This window comes from Manacus candei, unplaced genomic scaffold (assembly GCF_025592945.1).
Source record: "Manacus candei isolate 608988 ecotype Guabito, Panama unplaced genomic scaffold, ASM2559294v1 h1tg000002l, whole genome shotgun sequence".
In the NCBI taxonomy this organism is placed as follows: domain Eukaryota; kingdom Metazoa; phylum Chordata; class Aves; order Passeriformes; family Pipridae; genus Manacus; species Manacus candei.
In genome coordinates, this window is record NW_026138050.1 from 3,085,056 (window position 1) to 3,106,722 (window position 21,667).

General features: G+C 39.3%; 1 protein-coding gene across 3 annotated transcripts in view; it reads right to left on the reverse strand.

Moving 5' to 3' along the window:
* Positions 1 to 21,667, reverse strand: part of USP22 (ubiquitin specific peptidase 22) — a 96,887-nt gene that overhangs the window by 46,317 nt on the left and 28,903 nt on the right. The window contains exons 1-4 of one of the 3 annotated variants that reach the window (XM_051778276.1): positions 16,808 to 16,929; positions 13,031 to 13,122; positions 5,255 to 5,368; positions 4,659 to 4,703 (exon numbers count right to left, since the gene is read on the reverse strand). In XM_051778276.1, coding sequence (XP_051634236.1) covers positions 4,659 to 4,703; positions 5,255 to 5,333 — 124 coding nt within the window. In that variant the 5' untranslated portion in view covers positions 5,334 to 5,368; positions 13,031 to 13,122; positions 16,808 to 16,929. Of the gene's footprint in view, positions 1 to 4,658; positions 4,704 to 5,254; positions 5,369 to 13,030; positions 13,123 to 16,807; positions 16,941 to 21,667 lie in introns of those variants that run through there. The other 2 variants (XM_051778255.1, XM_051778265.1) reach the window with 2 other exon arrangements.

The following is a 21,667-nucleotide window of genomic DNA, read 5'->3' on the forward strand; positions in this document are numbered from 1 at the left end:
AGAAAGGCATCACCCGTTTTTCAACAAGTATGAAGGAAGAAAAAATAAAGAGCATTTCTTTACTTATAAAGAATAGCTAGGTCAATAAACTTTCCATTATGGGATTATAATCCTCCTTCCAGTTAAAAAGAAATTCCAGCACAAGAACAAACTCGTTTTTACTCAAAAATACATTTCTTTGTGCTCAGAGGAGGTTAAATGACAGAACCACCATATGATTTTAGAAGATACAGGATAACCAGGAAATCTCATCACCAAATTTTGACAAGTTATTAAATAAATCTAAGCTGACCCAACTTAATGGACAGATATAGGCTTTATCTTTACAGAACAGCAGAATTTACTAATTCAATACACTAAACAGTTACTACATGTGTTAGGATACCCCATTAGAGTATGACCTCTCCTTATACCATTAATGTAAGATTGCACATTATCAAGTTTTAATTCTTGAGATTTGCTTTACTGACATATGGCATCTCCTAAAAATGCAATTAGTAGCAGGTTTAGACACCACCCTCCCTCCACCAACCAGCCAAAACTCTCCAAATATTAAACTACTCTTTCTCATGAACTGCAGCTAAAAATCTGTCATTATTCTCTTTAAACATCAACACTGTATTTCCAATACATTGCTTTTGTTCAAAGGAAAGTGCAGTAGAAATGAGCCAGGTAAGTAAGCAGCAAAGAGAACAGATTTGAAATAAGCAGAGAGTTGTGTTCAGTGTAAACCTGATACAAGAAAAACACAACAGTGAAGACTCACGTGCTGACCAGCCAAGTACTGCTGCAGCATTTTATGTAGCACAGAAATTACCATGCAAGGTCAATTATTCTGAGTCACAAAGGCATCTTGGCATTGAAAATAAAGAATAATAAGATGACAAGCAATCTATTCTAAAACTGAGGATTAAAGTCAATTAAGAGTTATTTTTCACACAGTGCATGGAGCAGAAACAGTGCTGTGCTACAGAAAATAAATTATAAATCATATATATGAAAAGAAGGAGAGTAGAAAAATATAGCTGGAGGCTTACACATTCTGCATAATATACATTAAATTTTAATAGCTCTTTGATCTTCATTTTCAGAAATTGCTATGCTTGTCAGAAGCTACCCTCCCAAAAATGTTCAATTCATAGTTACTACTGACCCTCCAGCTTCTACTAAGAGAAGGTCTCATTTTTGGATTCTTGAGGACTAGAGAATTCTTATTTACACAAATGCACCCATCTCTCACTTTATTTGATTCAACAACAGATTATTCAAGGAGCGTAAGGGAGAATACCAGAATCATGCAGTCCCTTTCCTTTATCCAAGATTCAGCATCAAGCCACACACCCAGGAAAACAGAAAAGGCAGGGAATGACTGAGAGACTGATGAGATGACAGAGCTGCAAAGCTTTGAACACACTGCAGGGTTGCAGAGGTAACACATGGGAGACCCTTTGGAGACGCACATATGGACAGTTCACACAGGACACAACATTGGCTTCCAGTAGGTTTGGTATTTGATGCCTTCAGCAACCAGATTTAAAATGCTCCCTTAGGAATTCATGGAAATAACTTGCAACACCTTGTTAGTACCAGCAGTTGCACTGGGCAGCTGTAAACTCTTGTGTTTGGGTTCTCCATAGTTAAAACACGGCCAAACACAATCAGGATCACGGGATGTTGCAATGAACTCTCATGATAAAATTTAAAAAAAACCCCTTGGATATATATATAAATCCTGGTTTAAATCAAATATAACAAAAGTCATACCTGGAAACACATGTGTGCTCAACTTTAGCCATGCAATAGGTCCACATAAGTCAGCAGGACTATTCATATATATTTATATATATCTATATATAATTATAGAGCTTAAATGGTTATAGAGGATGGGGACCAAAGCATTTCACAAGAGCAACCCTAAGTAAGGTTAAACATGACATACTGGATCACTCTCAAAGGTTCTGGGAGAATCAAGTATTGTTCAATTAAAAAGAAATGAAAGCAAACAGAAAACCATGTACAGTTAATGGCACAGAGCAAAACCAGAGAGAAAACATTCTTGCAGAAGCCTTTCATTAGAAAAAAGCACAAGTTAAGTCAGACACAAAAATTAAAAAGTGTTTTCTTCCAGCTATATAATTTGAAAGTAGTACTGAGGTTTTACTACTCTTGAAAATTTAGGAAAAAAGACAGAACCATTTATTAGGAATGGTTTGATGTTTAAAAATTAAAAACAACCAAAACACAAAAAACCGAAAAAGGTTTAATAAAAGGTTTAATAACACTCACAAGCATGCCAAAAACTCCAATATAAACTACCTTAAACAAAGATTTGCAAACCATGCACATGTCACCATTTACAATTAAAGAAAAACAGCGTTAGAGAAGTGAAAATTAGTACTTTTTAGAATGATGCTATAAAATAGCCAAAGATTAAAGTAAGCATGTGAAATCTCCATCTAAGGAATTATTTTATTAGGTGAAATACTCAAATTGGCATTTCTCAGAGACTTCATCAGGGACATAGGGATGAGTAAAGGAAAAGGCAATAAAGGCTCTGGTTTATAGAAGTCACAATTTTGCAAGTAATCATCGTTTACTTTGTTAAACTTCAGCAAATTCCTCTTTTCCCCTCCCAAAAATCCAAACATTAACTAGAACGAAGGGCTCTGTGTATTCTCACCTCCCTCATTATTAGAGAATATTCAATTCCAGAGGAAAAATAATGGTCAAGTTGCAACTTGTTCAGAGTTACATCATGTAACCCTGAACTACAGGTGGACACGTGAACTCATCACACTGGGAGTTAATACAACAAGAGTATGAAATGGATCTCATGATTATTTGGGGGTTTTCTTAAAAGTTTTTTTTTTCTCCAGGCATCATGTTGCTTTGTGAGCATCTACTGAAGTATAAACTAGCACCCTTCAAGCACTGTGGATAGAAATTTGAAAATATACTGCATTTGCTCTTCAGTTTTTAAGCCAATCTCAGTTTTTGCAGACTGGATTCACTTCTGAAGTTTTGTTGGCAACATGCTCTGAGGTAAATTAACTCTTTGATAGAAATATAAACCTAAGACACTGAGTTTGGGGTTTGTACTCATCTTGACATTCAATCTGGAGAAAGAAGGGTTTCCATCCCTCTTTATATCTTTCAGATAACATGACAGAGGGAGGGGATGGGTAGAAGCAATGGAGAAAGATGGAAAAAACCAAGACATAATTCTCCATTAGCTCTCCCATGTGTCTCCCTTTCTCATTCCTTACATAAATTTGTGAGGAAACACATATGATTTCACAGTGAAAAGCCACAAAACAGAAGAACCTATGCTATGACTTTAAAGAAAAACATCTATACTGCATACTCTGGGAATTTAAAGTGGTGTTGTCTATTCCTTCCCTTTATGTCTTCATCGGTCACCAGAGATTTGTTCTGCAGGGCCAGAAGATGCCATGTGCATATTTATACATATTTATACATATTTTTATACATACAAACATACACATATGTTGTATATATGTGAATATGCCATTCATGAGTCAGTTAACCTGTACAGAGGAGGTTTCCTGCCTGGCAGTTCCTCCTGGTGACTCTTCAACCTCCTCTGCACAACTCTGCAGTCCAAGATGACCAGATGAACAATCTTGTAGCTCTAATTACCCTGGAATTTAAGCTACAGGCTGATGGCCACTGCAGGACAAACTGCCTGCATCTCAGTCCAGAAGACACAAACATATTAATTGCTAAGGACAAGATAACTAAAAAATTAAGTCTTTAAATTTGCATATTTAAAAGTAAGGAACTGGTGGGGCTTCCTCTTCTATAGCATCCTGAAGATGTGTTATGTTGTTGCAGTTACAACAGTTTGAAGGGTTGGAAGGAGTTTCCAGAAGAGATGCTGAGCCTAAATGAAAGGTTTAGAAACATGTTTCCATTTTGTCTTGCTCTGAAAACTACTGCTTTGTGCTGAAGCATTTTAAGGTGTATTTCCTTGTTCTAGGACTCAGTGGCAGCCTCACTATTCTCCTTTCCTCTGGCTCAGTTCCCTCAAAACAGGGAACAAGCAGACAGCAGACTGGGAGGTGCAGTAGGAGGCAAGGTAAGGCAGCTATCTTTCGATAGGCCATCAGGAAAGCTCTTGTTAATACGATGTTGGCTGCTATTTTTAAAATTGGAAATGAGGTTAAGAATGGTTTGAAGTCATATCAGCCCTGACTAAGGCTGTCACATTGAAACAGGATGCCATGGATTCCGTAGGAGACATCACCAGACAGAAGTCATCTGTCTTCAAATACAGACTTTCCCACTTTAAGAAAACATCCCCCCAGAGCCCACTGGAAATGGAAGATGACAAGCTTTTAGAACTGATGCTTACAAACTACTCAGTTTAGCATAAATGATACCCCCTTTCCAAACAAACAAACAAACAAACAAACAAAAAAGGAGAAAAGGTTTGTTTTGTAGTAGTTCTACCAAGGAAAGGGCACATGAAATCAAGTCTGCTGCAATTATTCAATCACTGGAACACATCCAAACAAGAGGAAAATGATTTGCACGATAAAACTGGCATTTTTAACTGTGATTCATGTCTAAAATGGCAGGATAATCAGCAAAGGGACGCTTGTTAGTGAGGTGCGTCGCCAGCCCACGCCTCTTACCTGTCATTGTACACTGGTAGTGAGAAACCACTGTTGGGGTGAAGGCTAAAAAAGAAAAAATTAGGGAAAGCAAACTGAATAAAACAAATGTGTGTACATATATTTGTGTGTAAATACTTCTACATAGACACTGTGCGTGTACCATGAAAGCACAGGTGTGTAAGTAAAGCTGGCAAGTTCTATTAAAAAAAAAAAAAATTAAAAAAAAAAATCACACACAAGGGTGGCATTTCATGTGAGGGGAACAGATTTATTGCCTGTATCACGTAAATAAGCCTAAAGGAGCAGACTGTTACATTTGCTACCTAATACAGATCTGACTCTTGATTTTATGCAAGTTTTGCAGGATTAATGTTAGAATTTTATTTTTTTTTTGCAATTAAAAATAAAGGTATTTTTGCTACAATCAGGTGTGGTGCACATGTTAAACCCACAGTCTGACTCCTGGAAAGTAACATCTAACATCTCTCTCCCAAGGCCTGCACTACTATCTCTAAAGAGCTCTTTCTTCCCCTTACTGTTTTTTGCCACTGACAAATGGGAGGGACAGGTATGATTAAAAACAGAAACAAGAAATTCAGGCAGGAAAACCAAACCTTGTAATTTCCAAGCTTTTCGTTGTTCTTCTTTGGCAATTTGTTCCATGTCTTTGTCGTATATGTAATCTTGACACATAAAGCAGTATATACCCCCATACAAAAGGTCTATGGCTGCAAAACAGAAGGGAGGTCGGGGAGGAGGGAAAAAGATGTGAGTTCATAAACCAGAAGGCATTTTAAAGCAGGCTTCCAAGTCAGGCATTCTTTCTTCTAAGCAGTCCACAAAAAGAGAAAAATCTGTACCTTAGAATCTGGAAAGGGGGGGGTGGAGAAAAAAAAAAAAGGAGAGAAAACCCCAGACATTTTTCCAGTTTTGTTACGAGTTATTCAATTGCTTCTGGCACAGCAAGAAAACTGTGCAGGACAACAAAGCATCATCTGCCTTCAAGTTGTTTGTAATTCACAATTTACCTTTCAAACACATAAGTAACCAAGAGCCATCAGGACAATGACTGAACCACAACAAGTAGAACCAGTAATGGAAGATTTGATATGCAAGTTTGAGCTGTCTTATCCTAAAACTTCAGTAATTTCTCTTTAAAGCCATTAGAATAATTAGAAAGTAACTATTTAAAATCCAAATGAAGGCTCAAACACAAGACAGCACTGAAAACTCAAAGACACTTGTCCAGGGGAATGGTTTTCCAGAGTAGTTCATTCCACAGGTTACTTCTCTCTAATTTCTCATATCACTCACCCTTTTAGAATGGACAAATGAACAATGACCAACGTTAAAAATACTTTTCTTACACCACCCTAAACAAAAGAAAGTTAAGAAACAAAATAAATCACCTAACCCAGAAATGTCATTTTGCTCCAACACACATCATGGAAGAAATAAGTGCAAAAACCAATCACAGCAAAATGCTGATTTTCACTACAGAGATATGGAAAAAAGCCACAATTAAAAAAACAAAAACCAACAAACAACCGGTGGGCACCAACAAATCCTTAGCCAGCTACTACAAGACAATCTGCACCAGCAAACAGCTGAGAAACACATCCCTATTCTCCCCCAAGTGTACAGCCTTCACTTACTTTGCTTCCACATTCCTCTTATTCCTAGATAAACAGCATTATTAAAATAATCTCACTACAGTGGAAATTTGTTTTAAACACAGGAAACCATTACCACATTAGGTGGCCTGCAAGAAACAGCACTGAATTGCTCTGAAGTGCTAAATAAGCCAAACCACATTCCCAGCAGCAGGAATTCTGCCGTGGATCTCAGTAGGCAAACACAGGTGAAGTCCCTGTGCTGCCCTGCTAGTGGGACAGTGCTCCTGGTGAGGTTTGGTGAAGTTCCTTTGTAACCCCATCTCCTCCATCCTTCACAGCCTCCACCCCCTCACAACTTGCTACCCCTCTCTCCTTTACTCCTGTGCAACCTTTTTCTTTCCCCTCCTTCTCCTCTTTCAAAATCACTTTTTTAACGATTATGTCAAATCGCTTGCTAATTCTCGTATTATGCAATAAATAACAATGATTTTAAACAGGTTTTTCACCTTGCTTATGTGTTTCATTCTTTTGTTTTGCCTGTTTGGACCACACTCAGTTTAGGGAAGAGCACAAAACTGTTTGCAATATCTCATGTAAAGTCACAAAACCAGGATTTTCATTATCTTGTGTAATGTTCCGACACCAGAATTTTCACCTTGATACCCAGAGGACTTAATATTAACTCCTTTAGCAGAATATCCCAAAAGGAGACAACACTGAGCTGTGGTGGAGATCAGTAAAAAAACACTATGCAACTGAGGGGGTGATATATCACAAGCTACAGAGTATTACAGTTCTACAACATTTACTCCATCATCTATTGCATTACCAGTTCTGCACAGTTTTCTACAAAAAACTTGCTGAAACTCCAAAGTACTGGTCTTAAAACACAAAATCAAATATTATTCTCCATGCATTTTTTTAAAAGAGCCTACAAACAGCTCCCTCCCCTCCAAATAATAGAACAGGGCTGGCAGAATAGTAAATAAATACGCTGTGAGCACTAATAGTTTCAATCAGAACACACAGGCACGGCTGTGCTCCGAGGATTCCTTTTCTTTTTCTTTCTGGATTTACATGCATGAGCAATGAAGTAGAGATGTCAAGACCAAAACCAGCAAGAGACCTCCTTCCACAAACCATTTGTTCAGAGCAGGAGGAATTTCTGGTGCAAAGAACCACAAGGTTTAACAGAAACACCGGCGCAGTCAAAGCCGTAATTGTCCCGCGCCTGATTAAGGGCTCTTGAGGAAATATCCTCTCTCCAGCACACTTATGGGAACAATACAGTTGTATATATGCCAGCACTTGGAATGTCTTTTTAATGACTGCAGTGGGGTTTGGACAAATTACCTCAAGCACCAGTGACAAGGCGGCCACACAGGCCTGGTCACAGCACGAAGGAAGGGCGGGAGTTTCTCACGAAAGCCAGAAAGTGGCTGCTCAGGAAAAGAGTCCACTAGGAAAGCTTGCAAGTTAATTGTGTCAGACTAGTATAATTTGATTTCTTTTCCCTTGAAATGCACTTCAACTTTCTTATTCTGGTCATCTTGAGGTGAAGAAGAATGGAGGAGCCAGTGAAGGGACTGTCTTACTGACAGAAAGTCTTCCAAGAACAATTCCTTTGCACTAAGTTACACCACACCAAAAGGACAAAAATCCACACAAAACTTCTCCCCTCAAAGGATTGGGGGATCTCACTGTTAGCAACAGGCTAAAACTTTTTTTTTTTATTTAAACTACATTGCCATGAAGTTCTATCCCAAACTGAATCACCTGGCCAGAAAATTCTGTAAAAAACACTACGACAGTGAAGTGTGGGAATGCACATGGAACAAATGTCACCATTTGTGCTCGTGTTTGGGATCACAAAACTAACAAAAAAGCCTCAAATTCATAAAAAGTTTGGGAAATACCAACCCAAAAACCATGCCCAGATGTTTCAGATTAATCCACTGCAAACTCTGCCATGATGCCCCACATTCCTACAATGAACATCTCTTTCAGGAGGCTCCTCCAAAAAGGCTGCTACTCCTACTTTCCAGCATCTTCTTTTCCTAACACTACCAACACCCTTCTCTCAGGAAGGTACAGGGGGATGAAATCACTGAACTTCAGTTTAAGCTTAATACACATACAGAATTGATTACCCTGGAAAAATTTCTACTGCATTCAGTAGAAATATACTATTTTCTCTCGTAGAGAAGAACCAAAGTAAATTTAAAAGAATCACAGTGTCATTTTATGAAATTTGATCAATCTAGATTCCTGTTTCAGGAATTCAAAATACCTATTTGGGGATCACAGGTAAAGCAATTTAAGAATGAAAAGACATCTTGGAATGTAACGTGTTTCTTTGCTTTTATATCTTCTATGCTGACAACAGGCTGTCCTTCCTTTAAAGTCCAATCTCCTCCTACCTCTTCACATACAAAATTCTAAGCAACTGCAACACAAGAGAGGAATGAAAATATGTTTCACTTTTCATTTAAAATCAAGGCTATCAGCCTGGAGAAACAAGGAGGCATCACAGATGACCATGCAGGAATGAGAGCAACTTTATCAACTGGTACAAGTGACAGTAAGTTTTGAAAGACAACAGCTCAGAGGTGAAAGTTTAAATCTGGCAGCAAAAGGTCTTTAAACTCTCCATCCAGGAGCCAAATGTTTTCTTTAAGTCCAAGTGGTTTATTTTGCCAAATATATCCATTGATGTCCTTGTGAAAATGTTAAGAGACCAGAGATAATGGGAACATAACACATCTTATCCAGGTAAAAAACTTGTATGTTCAGGTGAACAGAACTGACTTTCATCAGTTGGAGGTGGGATACTTGACCATAATGTATGGCAGCATTCCATCAGATACAAGGTATTTGTGAATCATGTTTTGGTATCATCTCCTTGGACCACTGGTTGCACTCAAGTAGAATAAAACATCCAGCAGCAACTCAGAATTCAGGTCAGTTTTTACCTATATTGAAATGAATTCCACTGTGAATTTCTGTGACTCAGTCTTGGCATATTACCAACCTCAAATCAACACACTCTTGTGTTCTGTGCAAGTCACCCAGCTTCTATAACAAAGGAGGCTAAATTGGTAATTCTTTGAGACTATTCTAATCCAGCATCCTAAGCTAAATCACACACCCTGATTTCTCACCTTAAGTGTTAATCATTAAACCCATTCCAGCTAATTGGCTCAAGTTCCCAAGAAGTGATTTGCTAAACTTCAGCCAGCTCTCCACTGGTTCTTGTATCTGATCTATTAGCACAAAGCAGGGACCCAATTGCCTTCCTCAGGCTTGCTTCCCTGGCACCTGGAATCTGCACCACAGGTCACAATCCCTTAATTGGTAAGAAGGGAGGAAAAGGGGTGGAAGAAGGGCTAATCCTGCTAAATGGTGATCCAACCACTGAGAACTGCAGATATTTACTGTCAGGGAGGGGGAGGGGGGAATCAAACAAAAACAAACCCCAAACTTCCTTTTGTTACCAAAGATGCAGCCTCACATACCTGATCTTTTAATATACATTAAAAATTATGGCCATAGTTAAGCATTATCCTTCCCTCTCACATTCAGTATCTAAGATAAAGGGTATTTTCTCCTAATACTCGAGATAAAACCATTCTATTCTGTAAGCACTTCCACTAAGTGTTTTTGTGAGTTGTGCCCTGCAGTCTCCAAGATGCCTATTGGCCCCATACGGATCTAGAATTTTAATGTTTAAACTTGATTTGCCTGCAATCCAAACATGGCAAGCACCCAACACTATCCTGCAAAAGCACTTGAAACAAGGAGCCAAATGGGCAGTCTCTGTGCTGTACACTTGCCTCCGTGATGGTTTAGAGTATCATCCTGCATCTCCATGTTAATTCAAGCCAGGAAAGGTAAGATGAAGGAAAAATGTCCAATATCCCTATGGAATCTAAATATAAAAATGCTTTTAACTGTTAATTTAGGGGAACCACAGTGTGGTTAACATAACCATTTTATGTTAATTTGTTATGTGCAGAATATTAACTCCAGCTCCTTGACCTCATTCAGAAATATATGTATTGTACACACACACAATCTACATATGTGTCCATGCATCCAATATGCTAAAGAGGAGGCTGTAGCATTCCTATACTAAAGTTGCCCTATTATAGAATATATTTTATCTTTTGTCAGACTTCTTCCTCCCCTTCTCTGACCCTACAACCTTCCACAGTTCCCCTGTTTGCAGCAAACCTTTGAAAACTGAAAAGAATAAAATCCTCCCGTGTAAGCACCTCTTCTTGATCCCACAAAATATTATTCAGGTTTAAAGGAGAGAAATTGTTAAACTGTGGGCAGAATCCCCAAATCACAACCACCAAGTCTGGAGCTGCTTCACATGATATGGTACAAAGTCCTTAACTCATCTGTATATTCTCATTTGATCAATAGTAGAGATTTACCTCAGAAACACTATTTTCAATAAAAGCAGCAGTAAGATCCAGAACTGCAAAGCAGTTTGTAGCTGGTTCTGAGGCAAGCAGATACATGCAGAGCTGGCAGTACACAGGTAAATATTCAGCAGGTTGGCTTTCTGAGGGCTAAGAACATTCCAGGTGTACAGAGAACTCTTTGGGAATCATTTCTGATGCTAAAAGGAGCTTTTGAGGGATGGTTGGCAGGAGTTCATCAATACCTGCACCCACCAGAAGACAACTTCAGTGAACAATCCTGCTGCCTCCTTACAAGTTTAGCCTGGCTCAAAGCCAGACTGTGCTAAGGCACAGGAATGCCACACTGGAATGTGCCTCACATAAGCAGATGAGAATTACCCTGCAATGCTTTTCACAATATATCCCAGAACAGCAGATATGTTAATGGCTATAAGGAGGTTTAAAGACATACCCTGTGACTGACCTGTATATCCAAAATGCCTTCCTCCTTTTCCTCCTCTTCCAATCAATCATCCTCCAGTTGACAAGGATATTATGTTGAAGTACAACACCTGCTATCGAATTTCATCTCACTTGTATTGCTGCTGTCAATGAAGTTACTTAATTCACAGGGCTACCCAGCCCTCCTCCTCAGTGTAACTAACACCTCTGAACTTGTGACCATCAGGAATTTCACACACAGACACAATTCCTTCTCCCCAAATACCAGAAAACAGCAGCAAACCAAGACTGGTTCTGCTAGTAAAGTCTGTGTGTTTTACACACTCTGCTTTCAGTTAATTCATCATCAACCTCCCTTTATCCTGCCTCTTATGCACCACAATTCTTGGATCAATCCCTGTCCCTTCTACCTCAAGTAATAATTTCCAGGGGGCCAAAATGTCAAATTCTTCACTAGATCCAGACAAATTAGATTCAGTGTATTTCCTGTTTTCTAAGAAAATCAGTTATGTTATGAAATAAGACATATTAGTCTGACACAATGCATCTCTGACAAAAGTACAGAACACCATGTGCTGTTTTCCATTCACATTCATCTCCTCAACAGACTTTCCTCCACACCACCATCACCAAGTAAAGCATTGGAAGTCAAATCAAGAGGTTGGTAAAATGCCCAGATGACCTTTTCTACCCCTCTCTGAGCCTAGGTATGAACAGAAAAACCAAACTGCTAGTCCAGCACAGCAACACACTGTGCTGGGCCCAGCTTTAACTGCCCCTTCCACACAGTGTAATGAAAGTCTTTGCTGTTTACAAAAGAACTGGCAGAATCAACACCATAGTCAATACCTTCCAACTCAAATGAAAATTAAACAAATTTTACTGTCATTCCTTTACAGAGGTGTTCTGTTTCTACACATTAAATTTCAGCAGACAGGTATGCACCAACAGCAGTAACCAGATTTTTTTCCTTTGACCAACTTTAAGTATAGAAACCAGCTTTTCTGTCATGTTTCCTCTGAATCAGATGAAAAAAAACTAGTTATTTGTTTTCTAGAGGAAGTAGAAACTTTTCAAATGGTACCAAAAATCCTCAACCTAATCTGTGAGTATTATTGTCAGGCCCACCCACCCAGTTCCTCTTATCACAAATGTATTTATTGGACTGAATCTCACATGAGCATATACTTAGAGAAAACAGTTCCTCAACAAATAGTTTGTGATCTAATAAATAATGAACGTACTCTAACAGGAGGAACTTTGAAGTGAACTTAAAAATGGAATGGTACTTCAGTCTTCCAACCATTTCTGGTTTAGTCTTTAAACCACTGAACCTCAGCCCTGCTAGTTCACCTTCCTCTGCTCCTGAACTCCAGAACGAGGCCTCAGAGCAGACCAAGATCCAACCCAAACCTGCATCAGGTGCTGTTTCAGAGACATTATTCACGTGTTAAAAGTGCATCTCTAACAAAGAGAAGCACAGCATGGACATGCATGAATTGCCTCCTCACCAGGAGTTTAAATAGCTCTACAGAGAGCTTTGATATCATAATTAACTAATCTAACCCAGAATGGTTATCTGAAACAGACTTTCCTAAACCTTATACCAGTGACTTTTCTTGCAGCTAAGTGTGTGTGTGTGTATATATATATAAAGTAGAGGAAAACTCCCAAGAAAGGTACATAAATAATCCACTCTTAAAATCATCAATTCTGTTTTCTCACGTGATATTCTCCCCCCACCCCAAAAAAATTTTTCATCACTATGTAACAGAAAATATTCACTCAGAGAGAACACTAAAACATTATTTGGTGCCTGCCCAGGATTTTATAGTCCCAACCAGGAAAACTGATAAAATAATCACTGCTACGGTTTTGAGATGAACTTTATAGCACCAACCTCTCTTCTCTTTTAGAGCTACTGTTCACAGTCATCTTCCTGCTCCTGCTACTCTGGGACTAAGTTACTGTGTATTTTCCTTCATTGAGCAGCTGTAGAAGAGATAAGGAAGGAAGAGACCATCAATTTTTACAAGGACAGAAACCACCAGCAGATTCCCCAGATGCTGAACCTGATTTGGAAGGATTACCTAGGAAGATGACAGAGTATGCTGGTGGCACACATTCAGTTAGAGTAATTAAAAAAAAAACCTCCAGAAGGATTTCAAGTTATTTAGCAAATAGGCAACACCAGCAAGAGTGGAACTCCAATCACTGTCAATTAGGTAGGAGACAAGCAGCAATTACCACTTGGAGAAGAAGTTTTGGAGCCACTGAGTTTAACTCCTAAGTAACAACATCAGCTCAGTGTTGAACAGCATATTAAGAACCACAAAACAGAAGTCATGGAAGTATTAACTAAGAATACAAGTCATTAGTATAGCAAACTGCCTAAATCCAGAGTAGTCACCACAGATGGACACATTAGAACTAAAATATGAAGAGGATGTTGAGAATCATAAAAGATTTCAATAAGAAAAGCTAAAAATAGTTCAGGATCCTACACGTGGGGAAAAGGAAACATCTGACAGCATCAAAAAGATCAGGAATCCCAGAAGAGCTCCATAAGGATTTTTTCCTCACTGTTTCACAATTCCACACAAAAGAAACAGAGCCCAGTGGGAATATCAGCCTATCCCAGTGATTGACTAACAGAGACTGTGCAATGCAGAGATTTAAAAAAAGCAGCTCCTGTAGATGGATCTTACTTCACCTCCCTGTCACCCACATCCACAACTCAAGGAATACATTAAGCACAATATGGTTAATATACACTGAACAGGGAGGCAGAGCACAGGTATCACTGTAAGGTCAGAGTGGGAGTGTCTAATTTAGATTGTTCAGGGATGCAGAGAAAACAAGGGATGTACTTTAAAAACAGTCTGGAATATGATGCTGAAGCCTCCTGGAACATATAGCAGAGAGCTGCAAACACACCACTTCCATGCTCAGACAGCTGTTACAGCTGAAATCTCTGGCATTTCTTACAACTGTGATCAAGTGTGCAGCTCCTGCTTGTCTCCATGGAGACTGATGTTGGCTCAGCAAAAAGTCACCAAGTGCTTTAAAATAATTCCTGTTCATTTTGAAATTTCAAAGCACTTAACTTGTTTTTGCCCATCAGATGTTATTTCCCCAACTAAAATTGCTGCAGGAGAAGCAACCAAAAGCACTAGCAAAATGACAGAAATATTTTTACAGCTCATTTCACATGCAGCTGGAAATTAAACACCAAAACATATATTAAAAAAAAAAAAAAGAAGATAAAAAGGAAGCTCCAAAACTAGAAATCAGTCAACGTGTACAACCTTCACATCATGTGTATTTGTGCACCAAGTAAGTTATATTTAGCTGCAAAAGAATCCTTTCTAGGATAACACAGTATTGTATTCTACACTTTGGCTTGTATAATTAACTCTTGCCCTTTTTACGTAAAGACTATTCCTTTTGGGAACTACCTTAACTGACACAGTCCTAATTGTCTAGTGCCATGACAATAACTACAACAATCCTGAAGCAAGAGCATCTTCACAGAACCTCCCTCCTCTGCCCAGTTTTGGTTTCCTTCAAAGAAACAGAAGATAGTTCACTACAGCAGACAACAGCAAATTCTACCTTGCACATAAATTAACTTGAATTTAAGCTTCCCAAATACATAAACAGCAGCTGACGACACGGGCAACTATAAAGCTTTTTTAAAAGGTTCTCCATAAATATGGTAAGTTTAGTGGTAAAAATATTACAGTGTTTACAAAGTGTCCACAGACAAACAGGCAAATACTGTCAACAGTCTCAATTTAGCACAGTATTTTTTTAAACCTTAAATCTGGCCATAAACTTACATTAGCACAAAGGGTTGTTTTATATATACATGTGTATATATATATATATATATATATATATATGGCCCTTTACCAGAAATCCATCGAGTTTACCTCGAGTAATTTGAACTTCTGCGTTGGTAAAGCTTCCAAAATAATTTCCTCTAATGAACTGACTTTTAAAGCTCTTTGAAATTAAACTCTCAGAAAAGCTGTAAAAAGATGGCATACAGGGTTGGGTTGGTTTTTCTCAGTTTTGAAAGAACAGCTGAGGTTGGCAGGGACCTTTGAGGTCACCTTGTCCAGCCCCTGCTCCAGCAGGGCCATCCAGAGAGGCTGCCCAGGCCCACGTCCAGCTTCCAAATAATATTCAAGGATCGGCACTCCACAACCTCTCGGGGCAACTTGCTCCAGCCCTTGCTCACCCTCACAGTAAAAACATGTCGTGGGATGATCAGACAGAGCCTCCAGTATTTTATTTTGTCCTCACTGCCTCTTGTACAATCACCAGACATGGCTAAAAAGAGCCCGATCCCACCTTTTTTAACCACTCTTTCAGATATTTGCCCCACTGCTGAGGTTCCCTGAGCCATCTCTCCTGGGAGCTGAACAGCCCCAGTGCTCCCAGCCACACCATTATGGACATTCAGTACTATTTGCCAGTATTCTGTTTTTCAAGACATTCACAAATTTAAACTATACCACTATGGAGCCTAATTTTTTTCCTTTCTCGACACATATGGAGGAAGAAACTATAACGATCTGCTGATTTAAATCATCTTTTCCATAAATAGTAAATTTACACGCCTGTTTCTTAAGCACAGAGTACACAGACAGCACTGTTGGCCTTCTGGAGCATCTCTGTCTTCATGGAAAATAAAGGCAGTTTGTTCCATAAGCACTTAGGATAACTTAAATTAAGAATGGTGGCCACACTGGTCAAAAGAAAATTTATGTCATGATGTAATGCCTTTTTTCTCCCCTGTTTCTTATATCACTACAAACAATAATGTACTTTAATTTGAAGAAAAATTTAGTTGCACACCAAGCAAAATCGTGCACATCCATATTGATGCAACTGGAATTTTAAGATAAAATTATCCGGATTTTGCATTATAACTCTAAAATGTTCTAAACTATAGACAATAGGTAATTTAAAACAAAACTGAATGCTTTTGGTTTTGAATGTTACGTAGCACCAAAGCTGACAGAACAGAAGAACTTGCTGGCATTTTACCAAAGTTTGAGATGGTTGAGGGAAAGGTACTCCATATCAATTAAACTGCTTTCTTATTACTTAGGTTATTGACCCCACTGGAAAAAAGACAACACAGAAAAATGAAGAAAAAAAACCTCAACAAAACTCCAAAACTTCAAAAGTTTAAATAATTCTGATTGCTATTTGATTAGTCTTCTTTGTGATCAGAATGACTGTTTTTTCCTCAGCAAGAAAAAAAGTGAACGTGACCTCCTGAAAATAAAGTTTACTGAAATAAATGTTCTAGTTCCAGGCACTAAACCCACCATTTTTAACACTTAAAGAAAAAAAAACCCAACCCTCTGCCTCCTCACATTTTTACTAATTTTCCCTATACATGATGTTAATTCATAAATAAAAGGTACTAAAGAGTAATAACTCAGGTTTTAAGCTGTGAACAAAAACTTAACAGTGATGCAATAAAAGCTCATGCACCAGGTTTAAAATAACGCCACTAAACTAGCCCAAAGTACCAATAAAATTATCTCCCTGCCTAACAAGGTAGCTACAAGGAAATGTCCCCTTATTGGCCTGGAACTGGCAGGGATAACACAGGGACTTACAAAGCACCAGCGGGTTCAGCAGGGTGAGAACTTACCTAAGTTGTGTCGCTTTGTCTTCGCGTGCTCGTGAATATGTTTCTTTGTAAAACAGCCAAAGAAGACACAGTAGAGGCAAGAGTGGAGTCTGTTCAGGTGGGCACCACACATATGACAAATGCACGACTTTGCCTGAAATGGCAAAACAGACACAGAATGTGAGTGACAGAAACTCGTTTCCCAGTCGCGCTCTCTGGACGCAGATCTCCCTGCCACCTTTCACTCGGTGCCTTCGGAACGCTGCAGACCAGCAGGGAAACAGTTATTATCCCCACATGAGAAAACCACCAATTGGACATATCAACAGAAAAAAAACTCTTCCCTTTGTCCAAAACATTCCCAAACCTTGATAGGGAACTCGTTAGGAGCAGACGACAGTCAACTCGCTCACAGCTCTCAGCCCGTAGTTAATGAACACTTCAAGCAGGGTTAGCAGACACTGCTGCTAAAATACACCAATAATTCTACTGTGTCCACATGGGCATTCCTGCTCCCACACCAACCATGTATCAGCAGAATGACCTGCAAAGCCATGTACAAACCAGGAGAAAGATGTGTGTGAAATGAACCTGCTGCTCCTCTGTGATTGAACTGTTCCAGTTCCTCCACCAAGCTCATCCTGTGCCCCACAGGCATTCCTGCTGGTACAAAACCTCTGGGCACTATGGCTAGTGTAGCATGGGATAAAATCCCACCAGGATGCTGATAACCAGGGGAGTGAGGTCTGGATCCACCTGCTCTTGCTCAGGTCTTCGGAACTGTCCCCCACTCACAGTCCCTACCCTGCAGCAATGGGTCCCTTGGCTGAGCTGGTTCAGCTGCCAACCTGGGAGGTAAAGAAACTCACACTAAGCTTTGGTCAAGTTAGCAAATTTAGGGGGACTGGGGAGATGGAGAAGATTCAGATGAACACCAGAGCCCAGGGAAAGCCACCCAGTAGAGAGGGAAAAGGGGTGACGAGGCAGGAATTTGGGTGGTGGAACCACAGCAAGAACTGTTTTCACAGCACCGACCTCCTCGATCCACTCAAAAGTTGTGACACAACTTGAACAGTAAAATGCACGTGGGTTTATGACATTCCATTTATCTGCTGGGAAATGCTGCCAGATCCAGCCATTAGGTTACTCCATACTGGTCCACAAAACAGCGGCACAGCATCAAATCCACACCAGTCAGAGTTACAGAAGTCGCCTTTGCCACTCTCAAACTGAACCAGGAGAGGAACACGACGTGCTGACAATTCCCCAAAACAACCCAGACTGGGGAGGTGGGTGATGAAAGTTGCTGTGATTCACTGGAAATTTATAAGCACATGTGCCTGACTTGTCAGTCTGTGATAACAATACATTTTAACAAGTAGGCCTTAAGAACAAAAAAGTAATTAGAAGGTTAAATACACTTTCTGACTCTTAATCGTATTTGAAGCACCCTAAGCCAACAACACCAAACCCTTCTCCCAGCATTAAACTCAGGTACTTCAACAAATTATTTTTAAAAGTACTCTGTCTAGCAAAAGATTGGAGAGAGTTTGAGGATAAGTCTTTTGCTCAACCACACCAATAACAATAATTCAGGTCCAATACCATCTGACTGGAAGATACAGACAGGAGAAATTCATTCACAGTAAATTCATTTTTCATCTCAGACAAAATTAGTTGCATTCAGACATATGTTTAAGAGTAACTGAACTTCTGTAACAGCTCAGAGCTACAGAGAACATATAGAGATACACCTCATTTTACAGACTAATCTGAAATTACTATTTCTTTGCTTGTCAATACAGAAGTAACCCTTTTCTCTTCATATTAAAAATAAGAATTAAATCACTAAAATCCTAAGCTATCATCTAACCCAGGCAGTGCATTTCATCAAAAACAGCCCACAAACTTCTTCAGTAATATTTGCCCAGTCTGCCACGACTTAAAATTAGTGCAGAATAAATGATGCACAATCCTGTTCTCTAGTCTGGCATTTTTCTCTCAGAATACTTCTGGCTTTAAAAAAAAAAAAAAAAAAAAAATCATCAAAGCAGCTTGCAATATGTTGCACCATGTAAATTATTTTAAAGCTTCTACAAATTAAGACTTAAATCCTGAAATCTCACATGTTGTGTATTCAAAGTTCTCCTAAGTTGTCAGGGGAAAATGTTGAATCGAACTCCACACACCTACAGAAAGAAATATTTTAAAGTAGGGCCAAAAAAAATTCACCACCACCACAATTTCCATCTTTAGAAAAATGCTGCAGAACTGTCAAACTGTTGCCTAACGGCCGCTCTTTGGCTGCAAAAGCTAAATAGGCTCAGCCTATCTGTTAAGATTGCTGCTATGACAACAACAACTCCTGCAACCAGCTATTTTACTGAGCCAGCTAAAAATAAATCTTTTAGCATTAAATGTATTGTAAACAGATGACATAACAAGCATGTAAAAGCTGATCATTTTAGGCTGAAAGGCAGAAAATTCATATCTTAAGAGTTTTTATTGCAAGGGAAAATTAAGATAAACTGAAGAACATAAAAAAAAAAGAAATCTAGTGGTAAGTTAAAAAGAAGTTCAATCACTTCTTTAAAGGAAGCTATTTTATCCATATCCTCTATTTGTTCAGTATGGCTCAAGATGGTTTTTCTAAAATTGTAAGAAAATGAGGTTAAAAGACGACAGAGTGAGGAAAGAAATCAATATCAAAAGGCATCGTGGCTATTCTAAACCAGATTAGCTGTCTCCTTTTCATCTGTCCCTGCTTTTAAACAATTTGCTAAGTTAAAACAAAGCTGCCACCCTCCCACCCCACCCCAAATAATCAAATTACTTTGTTTCATAATACTCCCACCCCTGCTCACATCTCTTGAGGCTACAATCTAAGATGAAACAGAATACTGCAAATGAGTAATCGGAATTACTTGGATCCACAAAGTCACAAGCTTGCTTTGACACAAGATAACTTTTTTAAATGCAAGTTGGGTCTTTCTTACGGGTCTGGATGCTTTAGGGAAGTCAGGCAGCATCTCAGCTGCAGAATCAACCTTCTCAGTCATTCCTTCTCTGTGGTATGTCCTCGAAGATGCAAGAACATCCTTTCCTTATCCTAAGTCATAAATGTAGTCTCTCTCTTCCTCCACACCCTCTTCCATTATTATTCTGCTCTCTACTCCCTTCTCTCCTGGTCTTCTTCTCACCCTCAAGTACCCCACTCTCCATCTTTCACCCTATTCTCTCTCTCCCAACACTCAATCCCTCACTTTATGTCCCCAGCCAGCCTTCCTTCAGTCCATACTGAACCTACACCTTTAATTTTGCTCTGATATTCCAACAAACCACACACAGAAACCAGAAGAGGCCCTGAGCATTTCCCTTCTGGAAGATGAAAATCAGCTTTTTAAATGATAGAAAAATGGAAAGAATGGCACTTCTGATAGTTCTGAGAGAATGAACAACATCACAGAATCTGCTGAGTTGGAAGGGACCCACAAGGCTCATCAAGTCTAACTGTTAGATATCCCAATTCCCTCTACTGACCTCCTTTATTGCTACCAGGGGTAACTCACAGGCCCAGACCCTCAGCAGTAGTTCTGTACCCTCTATAAAGAAGGTTTACACAGCCCAGCAAATGAGGGTGTAAACACTAGTGCACAACACACAGGAGGGAATTAGTTGTCATCGCCTGTAAGACAAGTCAGGAGTCCACCCCTAAAACACTGCTCTTCATGCTGTTAACAGCCATGATGAAATGAGCTAAAAAACAAAGCAGCAGGCATCAGTAGGTCAAAAACCAGACTGCTGGCACTCCAAGTCTTCCCAAATTGTCAGAACAGCTTATTACTATTTTACCATCCTTCCATCAAAACAGCAGTGGGGAAAATGAACACATCCCGTTGGTGTTTCAGCCTCGCACTTCCCTGTCCAACAGCTCCTGCCCTCCTGCCCTGGGCCAGCTCAGGCTCCACCTAAAGCAAGGAGGTCACACTGGGCAGGAGCATCAGTTGCTCCAAAACCCCACAAACCTGTTTCAACCTCTGGCTCCTCCAACCAACGAAAGGCAATGGAAATAAACTATCCCTACAAAGCAAACAGTGCAGAGAAAGTAAGAGGAATTCCAGTGACCTGAGCTATTGCAAACTATCCCCCCATATTTCCAGCTATTTTAGGAGTAGCTTTAGAAGCTCAACTTTTATTTAATTGTACATGAGAAGAAAAAAAACTTTTTACAAGTTTTCCACTGTGGTACTTTGGAGTCCTGCCTCTTATGTTCACACTAAATATATCAAAGCACTTCCAGAACAGAGCAGTTTTTAGCTACAAGCTCATAAGCCGGAGACCTCCTACCTTTCAGTCTGCAAACCACATTCACCACAAAGGTTCAGGGGAAAAGATGATCTAGGTAACACTAACAAGACAGTGGGAGGCTTGGGAGGTTAAAAGACCATAAGGAAGGTGTTGCCACACTGTACAAGTTCACAAGTAATCAAAAGAAGCAGATTCTTGAGGCAGACTTAAAACAAACACACTAGTTATGGATCCCTGCAAGTGTCTGATCAGGTACAAATTCACAATATTAAAAAGAAAAAGCTTCCCAATACAAATCTGATTCTATTTCCTCACTTTTTAAAGCAAGCTTTTGTGTAAAAGGAAGTTTAGACACAACAGAAACAAGAAGAGAAAGTTGGTTTTGTTTTGGTTTTTTTTTTTAATATGGTATAATCATTACTTAAAGTACATTTAATTTTTCAGCTCTAAACCACGCCTAACTCTTCAGAAAGAACTTTAATCTCAGTCTACACAGAAGAAGGTGTTCAATGGGCAGCTCTAAATATGCCTACCCAGAGCATACAGCTGCATGTGGGGAATTCTGCCTGCATG